This window comes from Agelaius tricolor, unplaced genomic scaffold (assembly GCF_023055355.1).
Source record: "Agelaius tricolor isolate 1412-34295 unplaced genomic scaffold, bAgeTri1.0.p SCAF_10, whole genome shotgun sequence".
Classification (NCBI taxonomy): Eukaryota; Metazoa; Chordata; class Aves; order Passeriformes; family Icteridae; genus Agelaius; species Agelaius tricolor.
In genome coordinates this window covers 11536853-11547981 of record NW_027269270.1, presented here as the reverse complement: position 1 = coordinate 11547981, position 11129 = coordinate 11536853, and the positions used below count along the sequence as shown (strand labels likewise).

At 40.3% G+C, this 11129-nt stretch overlaps 1 protein-coding gene across 1 annotated transcript in view; it reads right to left on the bottom strand.

Annotated features, from left to right (window-relative positions):
- The window catches only part of RAPH1 (Ras association (RalGDS/AF-6) and pleckstrin homology domains 1), a 79457-nt gene that overhangs the window by 7704 nt on the left and 60624 nt on the right, over positions 1-11129 (bottom strand). Inside the window, 5 exon segments of the mRNA XM_071434747.1 lie at positions 1-317; positions 4819-4961; positions 6523-6643; positions 7255-7353; positions 10057-10167. Of these exon segments, the coding sequence (XP_071290848.1) occupies positions 1-317; positions 4819-4961; positions 6523-6643; positions 7255-7353; positions 10057-10167 (791 nt within the window).

The window sequence follows — 11129 nt, the reverse complement described above, 5'->3', positions numbered from 1 at the left end:
GCGGGGGGCGGCGGCGGGGCCTGCTGCACAGCAGGGGCTTTGGAAAAAGGGCCGCCGTGCTGGGCCGCGTTCTGCAGCCGGGTGATGGTGCTGTACTTGACGAACATGGTGGCGGGCGAGCCCCCGGACGGGGCGGCCTGGCTGGGCAGGGGCGGGGGCGGAGGGGGCGGCGGCGGCGGGGGCGGAGGGGGCGGCGGCGGGGGCGGTGGCAGCGGCGGGGAGGGCTGCGATGCTGTGTAGGGCGTCACCGCTTTCGTCTGCGGGGACACGGGGGCTGCGACAGACATGAAGGGCCGACCTGCAGGCTCCACTCGGGCCTATGGGGAAGGGATTTTTAGTCAAAGTGGAAAGGGAGAAAAAGAAGAGAGAGGGAAGGAGGGAGAGAGAGAAAGAGACAAAGAGATTATAAAGTGAAGGTCTAAATGTGCCCAACATTAAAAATTAAGTGGCAGATTACAGCATGCAAGAATTATTAGCAAAACACTGGAGCAAGAGACAATTCCATACACTGATAAGCCGGGACCATGCAAGGGGATGGGGCAGGCTGGGAGGAGAGCCGACAAAAATCAGGGGAGCCAGTTCTGCTCCAAGCGAAGCTGCTGACAGAGGGAAAATACAGCAGCAGCCTTGTTACTGCCCTGGGGCAGGCAGTGGGACCCAGTGAGAACTACCGGCCTGCTTTGGACAAGCGTAATGACCCAAACAGAGCCCCCCCAGAGCAGCCAGGCCGTGACCGAGGCAGAGCCAGAGGCTCTGTAGACATCTCAGCGCAGTATGACTGGAATCAAAGCACACACAGTCTCCCAGAGCATGTCAAATCCTTACATCTGTTAGTTCAGGCCTTATACTGTTCAGTGTTACAAAATGTAGAAGTCCTGAACTGCTCTAAAACACACTGAGAGCAAGCTCTGCAGGAATAATACTGAGATATTTTTCCTTCATATGCTCTACTATCCATGACTGGCAAGGAAAAAATAGGGAAGAAGAAGAACCAAGTTTTCCTAGAAAATTTCCCAGAAGGAAATGTTTAGACATCTGCAAAACAAAGTAAACTTGGGAAAGGAAAGTTACACATGCAACTCATATGTTAAAGAGAAAAAATAAGGAAAAACAGGGAAAAGCCGACTAATGGAAGGATCAATGGGAAAGCAGCAGGCAGTATTTTAGTCTACTTGTGTTGTGCTCAAGTTAAGTTGTTTCTCAAAAACTGTAAGCCTACATTCTTCTTAAAAAATTAAAATGACAATTACATTACTCAAATTTATAAACATCCTCCTTATACAACGTGTTTTGGCTACAAGCCAAGTTGTGAATTTCACAGTGCACAGCACAGAAACATGCATTAGAAATACACCACCACCATAGTGACTGACCACACTGGGCACCTATACCTTATTAGTAGATACTTTGCAATAAGTAAGCCCAATTAGGCTCATCTGCACGGGAAGAGCACATTTGCATATTGCTTTGTTCTAAACACAGGTGTGCAGTGTCTGCCTGTGCAGAACTCCATCAAAAGGATTAGAGTCAGAAGCAATAAACAGTGATTTTACAACAAACATGGGGTATGCCTCTGCCTGTCACATTAGGTCTGGAAGGCAAAAATATTAACAGGTCTGGATCAAGGTGTTCACATTACAAAACAGAAATCTTCATCTCTTGCAAGTGTTAGTCTGTAAATTACCATTCTCCCAATCACCCAGGTTAATGAATTTTCAATTAGCACCACCTGACCTTAATTGTGCCCTGTATAAGGCACCCTGGGTGTGCTGCCCTTAGTTGTGCTGAGCTTCACTTTTGACACCTGAGACAGCAAAAGGCAACAGGAAAAATAAAGGCGGCATAAAACAGAGAGAGAGAGGGAGATGAAGCCATAACAGAATAGCTATCCCTGAATGGCAAGACCTTGGGGAATCTTGAATTTGTCCCTTAAAGCATGCATTTGGGTACTTGTAGCATAACATTTGAAATAAGGTGTTCAAAATCTAACAAGCAAATGAGAGTCAATGAGCTCTTCACTGTCCAACTGGGAACAAATGAATAAAGTATTCTTTGGGCAAAGAGGAATCTTTCAAAATATGAAGCAGATGGATTACCTGTATTTTGGGAAAAGTTTTTCTTAATCTTAGATATATTTGAAAGAGGGTGGTGTTTTCTTTATACCCATTGAAGACAGTCATCTTCACAGTGAACAAATTAAACACTCAGGACAGAGAAAAGACTATTGGGCATCTCAGGAGGAGGAGCCCCTCCCATCTCCACAGAATCAAATAAATTTCAACATCCAGAAACATAGTCCGTGATACTTTCTTTACAGAAGAACCTTGAGAGAGATTCATTTGTCCTTTTTTTGTCCTTATAATTATGTGATATCCTTCTATATATCTTGACAAATTACTTATTGCACACTGGCAATTCCTATTTGTGACATGCATCTTCATGACTATCTGGAACTCTAAAAAAATGCTATAAAACAACAGTATCTCTTTTTATATAATCTGTGCTTTTTTTTAGCTATTTTTTTCCTAAGAAAATAAACTCTTGCAATTGAACTGTTTGCCATCTCTTTTCCCGTGCTTTTGGACTGGTTACCTAATTTAGGTCAAATATGACAGATCTCTAGCAATCTCAGTATGTTTTCTTCATAGAAATTATTGGGAAGTTTCGGGTAAATGAGGGCGAAGTGGGCAGAACTCACCCGTTATTAATTTGCTGAGGCACCAGTACAACACCCTGGCTGGAAAGAGCACTAAAGCCATCTGCCTGCTGAGACACAGCACGCTCTGTGTTCTGCCCTGCCTGCCCAGGGAAAGGAGCCAAGGCTGACAAGGTGGGAGAGAGCTGTTGCACAAAGGGAAGGGACATGCAGGAAAGTTCTGCCACTTGGCAGCAACCTGCCCACATGGACTTCTTAAGCCAGCTTTGACACCAAAGCACTGTAGCAAAGCTGCCTCTGAGGTAGCTGGAGACTAATCTGACTAAAAGCACATCTCAGTATCACTGGGAACACCTTCCCATGTAAATTACAATTCTTGAACACTGCTGTTACCTTTCTTGCCACACAGTTTAACATTTTCCACTGCCAATCTGATTTCCTGGTTATTCAAGTTCCCAGGGCCAGATTTACACTGTAGTTTCACTGAAATTCACTCAATTGTTTAAATACAGCTTCTGTAAGTTTACACAGTTCATTTCACTTGGATTCTTTGGAAGTTTTAGGGCAACCCATTTACCTGTGTTATGCATAAGGTGAAGAAATATACCTTTTCTTGGATTTGCAGAAAGGAATTCAAATTGATGAAATATTGATACATGGATAGCATTCCTCAATGCAGGAAGCATTCTGAATATTTTATTTTTACCATGGCTTTAATAATGTAGCATAAAAACTCTTGGGGTTTAAATAAGCAATTGCCAGCAGCACTAGAGACTTGATAAAGAACAACAGTAACCCCAAGGTAGTGAACTTCAAACTTTTGCTTAAAATCTCACAGTGAGTATATGTAGCAGCAGAATTTACACTGAACCCAAAACTTGAGGAAACATTAATATTATCATTCTCACAGCAGTACTCTTTCACCTCTGTTGGATACCTGCTAGCAAATGCCCCAGCTCGTGCAGCTCATTACTGCAGAAATGATGCATCCTATACCCACACAGAAGCCATCTGCTAATGGACATGCACCATGTGTTGCAATCATGCAGTAAGAAAACCTGGACCACAACTTAGCAAGCTACATTCCTGGACTGAGTACTACATTACTATTAGAATCAGACAACTCCCAAGCCAGCAGGCATTGAATAAAAGTTATGAATCCCAAAGGAAGCAGCCATGTCAGCTCTCACAATGTCATATGCTTTCTCATATGCTTTCTCATTGTGTTATCTTATTTTTAGTTATTTATCTGAAGCACCGGTGCCAGGTATATTGGCCTGTGGTTTTGGTTTTAAAAAGCTTCCTCTGTAGCTTGAACCTGGGGTCTGGGTAAGATTCAGAACTGACAGAAGTAATGACAGCTTCTCATAGTGCACTTTCACAGGTAGCTGCTACAGTTAATGACACCAAGGCTGTTCAGGAACCTGGAGATTCCTTCACACTTGACAACAAACAGCTTCAGCAGAATTTCTCCTGTACATGGAAATCTTCCCCAGGAACTACAACAGTTGACCATAGAAAGAACAGAAAACTAACCAACACACAGAAAACTAACCACAACAGACCTGAGCCCCAGCCTCAGTGGGTTAAAGTCTTCTGTAACTCTCTACCAGCAACTGGAGATACCAACAAGATATCTGCCTTAATCCACAATTGCTGACAATGTCAGTTCTTTTGTTTTGACCATATCTGAGGTTACTGGTTCCATTTGCACCTAACGGAACACTTCTGAGTAAAAACTACTGAAGTATTTCAAAACATATATACCTGCTTTCAGGCCCCAGTTATTCACATCTTTACAAAGGAAAGATGTGGCTATGTAACTGGAGAAAGATCTTAGTAAAAGAATTTCATTCAACTTGTTAACAGCTTATCTTTTTATTTTGTCTTCATTCAACATTAGTAAATAGGACTCTGTGAGAGGGGCTGTATAATGCCTTCAAAGAACAAAACGCTTCTATGCACACAAATAAAAGAAAGAACAGAAAGTTGCAGGGCTTAATTACCTGAAAAAGTGAATCCTAAAAAACAATTATATAGCAGTGTAAATTAACCACGTAAAACACAGAAGAAATGCCACTCAAGACAGAGGTGGAAGAGGTACAACACTGTCTCATACATTTTGTTGGGTGTTGGTTCTCAAACTAAAGTCTTCTTGTTACCTTGCTGGATTCCTCCAGTTGAGTGCCTCGTTTCCAGGCCTCAGAGAACATGGAGCTGACAATGCTTTGGGAACGGACATGGCCAGCTGTCTGGGTGTCAGAAACTCCACTGTCAGACTGATTAGAATGATTTGATTGAGATTCTGTTCAGAAAAAAAAAATTAAGGAACAGTTAGCATATGTTTTTGAATGTAAGAGTAATGTCAATACAATGCAACTTTGTTAAACATGTCCCTAGAGGCCACCGCTCCCAGTAATGACTGCATAAGCTCTAGCTCACATCCAAACCATTACAACAGATGCCTGGTATCAACCAAACCTGAAGCTGCACAAGGATGAGAGTGTGTCAGATACATTTCAAAGTAAAATCACTGCAGCTGTGTGGGTTCTGAACCATGCCACATCCCTGCACTTTGGGAAAAGCCCCATTTCATGCAGTGCGTGCAGCCCGTTCTCTCCAGCACTCCCTCCCAGCACGAACTTAAAAATGTACCCTGGGCACAGGCCATGGACAGACAAACTGCACCAGCCAAGGCAGGACACTGCTTCCAATGACCCATTCCTCAACACAAGAGAAGGGCTGGTGTGCATCCTGCAAGTGGCCAACAAATGATGCTCTGGGTCCACAGGGTGACAAGACAGCAGCTGGCACAGCCAGACCAATTTATTCAGCCTGGCACCTGCTTTCTGTGTAATCCCAAGTGTCCTGGCACAGGCTGGAATCACACTTTGGCAGAACACGCTTGGCTAGTGAGCTGTGGCTCAGCTCCCTACAAAAATTTACGCTTAATCAGAATAACATCCAGCTTGGATGGAGAAATTTTAAGTGACCAAGAATTTACTGCTATGCCACACAGTTGAAACAACAAGGTACCTTCCCGGTTAGGCTGCATTTGCTTAGCTCGTTCTTACAGGCTACTTTCTGAACCTGTCCAATTCAGTAGCATTACTTCCCAACCCATATCTGTGGCAGACAATATACCTTCACACAATAGCACACTTTCAATGAAGAACATAGCCCCTGAAGGTTCTGAATAATCCACCAAAGCATCAGTCAGCTCTGAACAAAGAAATTACACTGTATAAACTATTAATCAATTTTTAAACTGTTACATGCAACAAGAAACCAGCCCCAGTTCTGCTGAGAGATAAATGAGAGCACATTAATGCAGGCATGCACAATTTGACATGGGAACAGAAACCATATTTTCAAAGTTCTCTAAAGAGATTGTTTAGATCTTTGCCTTTGGGCAGGGGGGCTAGTTCTCATTTTCCAATTTCAAACATTTCAGTCCACAAAGCAGTTTAAGAACTACGAATATATGTTCTATGCATCATTACAATATAAATTTCATTTTTCAAATAGGTGAACATAGAGGCATCAGGAATTTGAAATTATGTTTCCTCCTCTCAGTATAAGAAAAACATTGGTTTTTGGAGGTGAACAAGAAACTGCTGCATATTTCAAACACAGACATCACTGTAAGTAATACAGCAAAATGGGTTTTTAACGTGTATGCATATGTATATAGATATACACATACAGAATGTTATAGATAAAGTCTGTGGTTTAGACTAAACATAGCATAAAAGACTTTGGAGAAACAGTCCATTTCCTGCAACAGTCTCTCTTGAGGCATCCAGACAGCAGATGATCACAAAGGCAATTGAATCTTTGTATTATGAGATAGATCACATTGTTACCTGGCAAACTAGATGAGCTGGAGCCTGACTTGATACTGGAGCTAGACAAGGAGGTCCAGTCATATGCTGACTCTGTTCTCTTCAATGCTTCCTGATAGTTCATGTATAGCTGCTTCCCATACTAAGCAAAATCACAAACAAGTTTAATAACTCTATATAGGCTGTACACTCTTTTCAGACTGTTGAGCTCCACCTCTGGCTTCTCTATTATGCCTTTCCTCCTGCCAGTACCCCCAAAGCAACACAGGCTCTATGTTATGGAGTTCAGGTAATATTAATAGCATTAATTTTTGCTGAAAGAAAGAAAAACAATTTATTTGTGCTAGTAGAGACAGTGTCAAGCAAAAAACGGCCCAATGAATAAACTAAGACAAGCTGAGGATCTTGAAAATCAACTCTATGTTCTAAATTCTCTTTTCCTATAAGCCTTCTTTTTTAAAATCTGAAAGGAGCTGGCTAAAATCTGTCTATGATGGATGCCATACAGAACTGTTTCATGTGACAGGGAGGCAGCAGAAACAAGAAAAGGCCCAATTACTGAACTATTATAACAAAGCCTATAATAATTTTGCTGAGGAAAGAAAAATGTAAGAAGATTTTACAGTTCATGTTCAGAATTGCTAAACAGAGGGAAGTTAGATTTACCCTGTATTTTGCTAAGCAAATGTAAATGGTCTTAAGCAGATGATGACAACTACTCATGACAGCAGTGCAAGAATGCCTGGGGGTTACCTTAGCAATGCGGATGCCATTGATCCACTGGTGTAGAGTTCTTACATCATCACAGCAGAGATATTTGATATACTGGGACTTCTTCTGGATCTGAGGATGCTGCAAAAAATTGTGCATTCTCATCAATGTTTTCATAGCTAGGAATGCAAGGAAAGCATTTATTTGTTGATGTCTATACAGATAAACCTAATGCTGGAAGCTCTTCAACAGTAGTGTGTATTTAACCCCACTTAAAAATGTTCCAGAATATTTCAGGAGGTGAATTTCAATGGGGATTGCTTGACACACACATTTGGAAGTGAGTCCAGCACATACTGATTTCAACTGATTTCAAACACTAAGAAAGGGCTAGTCTTTCACTATTCTAGGGCTGTAGTACTTTCTACTCACCAAGAGTCTTTTGACAGAGACAACCGATATTTCACCTTTCTCTCATATAAAAACCCCCCAAACTAGAGGAAAACAAACACACTGGTCTTCCCTGCCTTTGCAGGCTTAAGTGAGACATTCCCCAAGTGACATGCTGTTAAGCACAATTCTATTTTCAGCTTGTAGAAGCCTTCAAGGTTCCCACCTTACTGATACAGGGCTATCATCTAAAAAAATACTTGCTGCTCCCACATACATGTATAAAAAATGTAAAAGCACTGTATTTATCAATTCAGCAGTCAAGAAACAAACACATGTTTTTCAAAAATCAGACACTGGAAATCATTCTGGATGTGCTATTCAGTTGTTTCCTGTCCATGCTCTAGAAATTACAGGTTTCTCAGCTGTTGGGGTAACTGAACAGCCCAGTTCTTATCATTTCCTCTGTTAGCTTACAGCTCAGTGACACAACAGAGTTTTGCTAGAGGACTGTAGGTATTTAAGTTTTACTGAAGACTGTCTGAAACATATATCAAAGAACTTATAAGCTTTTTCAGAATATTCTATTCTGTTGCCTTCCAACACAATTATTTTAAAATGAACATAAGCTGTTTATGTCCATAAAGAGAATACATACAACATATTTTCTTATGATAGTAGATAGCTGTTTTCATTTTTCACTACCAGCCTCCTACACATACAAGTTGTATAACAAAGAAGAGTCTATAGAAGCAAATACAATTACTTTGCTAACAAGCCAGCTTCTTTCTGGACTTGTTCAAAACTTTGGTTATACAGAAATAAAAGAATTTCTCAGAAATCTGACATTTAGGACCAAGGAGTTAACTTTATAAATTAGCACACAAATGTTACACTTAACAATAGCACAGCACCTGATGTGAGCACACTAAGTTTTGATATAAACAAAGGAGGGAAGATAAAGACAAATCCAGTCTGGACATCAGTAGAGTATTGGGCCTTCAGTCTGTACTTGCCATTTACCTGTCCCAAAGGAGATATTTCCTAGCTTAGTGAGCCTTTGTGGCACAAAACTCTATTTCTATTTTTAAAACTGCGGTTTCTATACATTAGTACTAATTGAAAATATTGATGTAACATTATAAGAACCGATGAAGGCAGAACTGAATCTTGATTAATATAATAATTTGGTGATTCATCAGTTCCACGTAGAAAATACAGCTTCACTTGGTGTAAGCTACCCAACTAAATCTACCCCATTAATTTACTTAGGGACAATTTCTACACATTTTTGTGTCTTCAGTAATGTTACCATTAAATCTGATTCTCAGAATGGCAATAATTTAAAAAAAAAAAAATCTACTTTGTGCGGTCAAAAAGTCTGAAAATGAAATTTGCTATAACCTGTCCAAATGATATAGACAAAAGTGACATGTAAGTAGAAAAATCAATTTACTTCAAAGAATTATATATACCTACAAATACTGACATTTTTGTTTGCATTCAATGACCTATAAGAATATGGAAAATACTTCCAGTTTTAGCCGTGTACTTTCTTAACTAATATCATGTCCCATATTTAATATTACTTGTCTACTCAATGAACTCAAAGACATGTTGCCCTGTCCACTGGAAAATGAAATCCTTTTTCAGGCAGTGGACAGACAGGCACACACTCCAGGCACAGTAAACAGTCAAATGTACAACACCACATGAGCTCTAGAGCAGGGAGGGGAAAAAGTGCAACTAAAAACATCTCTTGTTACTGGCCCCATTTCAAATCCATGAAGACATGTTATTTGCCTGAGCACAGTGTGAAAGCCTGTTTTTAAAATAGCTTGGTGCCCAGCTATCTTGCAGAAACTGACACCATTCTGCACACTATGTGGGAGTCAACAGAAACTAGGAGATGTGTTGATTCAATTAAAATAACTTTATGAACTCAAGTCATTAGATGCGTTTAAGATCAGGTCACTGGTTTTATAACAGGTTTTGCTACTCGTTCTTTCTACCTGTCATTTATATTCAGAAGATGCCTCCTTTACAACATCCCTTTTCCCTCAGGTTGGTCCATAAAGGGTAGACTTGAATCTTTAATATTAATTTCTCCACTACTCTGGACCTACACTGAGAAGATAACTCCCTGCAATTAGCATTTCAAGGGGTATTATTGAACCTAAACAGTTGTAAGGTATAGAGTTGCCAAATGGAAAAGAAGACTTTAGTGTATGTTTTAGAGTGTAGTGAACAATTAAATAGACTGGCACTCATAAGTCTGGAAATAAAACAATTCAGGGCAATATGAAAATGTTTATGAAGTCATGACCAGCTCAGAGAACAGGCAACAACTGTTCACATTGTATACAAGAACTAGAGGAAAATTAGATTAAAAGCAGCTGATGGTTCAGAACAAGTAAAGTGTATTCAAGGCATAGCCAAGTGCTGCAGTGTTACCTTTAGCACTAAACAATAGTCTGTGGGTGCCTTGTATTTGTTCCGATAGTCCTGTCCATAGTAAACACTGACATGGTCTAGCTGGAGAAAGCACACGAGATCCCGTGAGACCTAGTAAATACAAAAACAGTCATGTACAAAGTATCTTTACAAAAATCCACACACATTGACACAATCAATCTAATGCTAAGATCCAATACTAATGTAAGGTCTAGTAAAGGTCAAATATTAGTTTCTATCCGATTCAAAAACTACCAACACAAGAAGGGGATACAGCTATGCATAAACTCTTTCATCACACCTTCATTTTAAACCAAATTCAGTCTGGTTTTTGTGTTTTGTCTGCATTTTGCCTTTTGACAACATTTTACACTGGACTACTACTGTTTACTCAGAGCAGGTATCAGGAGAAAGCAAGTATGATTGGTTGATCAGGAAGTTATCAGCTGCTGGTTATATTTCACCTTGGTAATAATCAAGGTATCCAAATTCCAGCGTGACTGTAAGTAGAATTCTAAAGATGTTTGGCATTGAGTATAGGGCAAAGAATGTCAACAGGCTACTTGCATACAGATTGTTTTAATGAAGCAAAAAGAACATCTGACATGCATTCAGCTCTAAAGGGAGCTGTCATGCTGATAGAGATTTCCTCTTCATTCCCAGATGTGTGGGAGGTGGACTTCCTGTACTGGGAATCATCTGATGCTGTCAAGACTGATGGATTCATGGATAACTTGAACTCACAGTAGTTCAGCCTTGAAGCTGTAATGTATTTGTAGTGTCTTTCTACTTATTTTGCATTACTGATACAGGGAACAGCAGTAAGTGATCCTGTAGAAATGGAATTACCTATACGTGTTTCCAAAAATGTAGCACAAATTGGTCAAAAAAAAATCCCATTTATATGAACTAACTAAACATAATGAAATTATGCAGACATTGTGGAGTTGGTCTGATACTTCATGATTGACATCTGCAGAGCAATTTGGTCCTCCATCCAAATTCTGCTTCAGCAAAGACCAGCTTCTTAGCTCCACCAAAAGCTTTTTCTCAAGTATTTCTGAACAACCAAC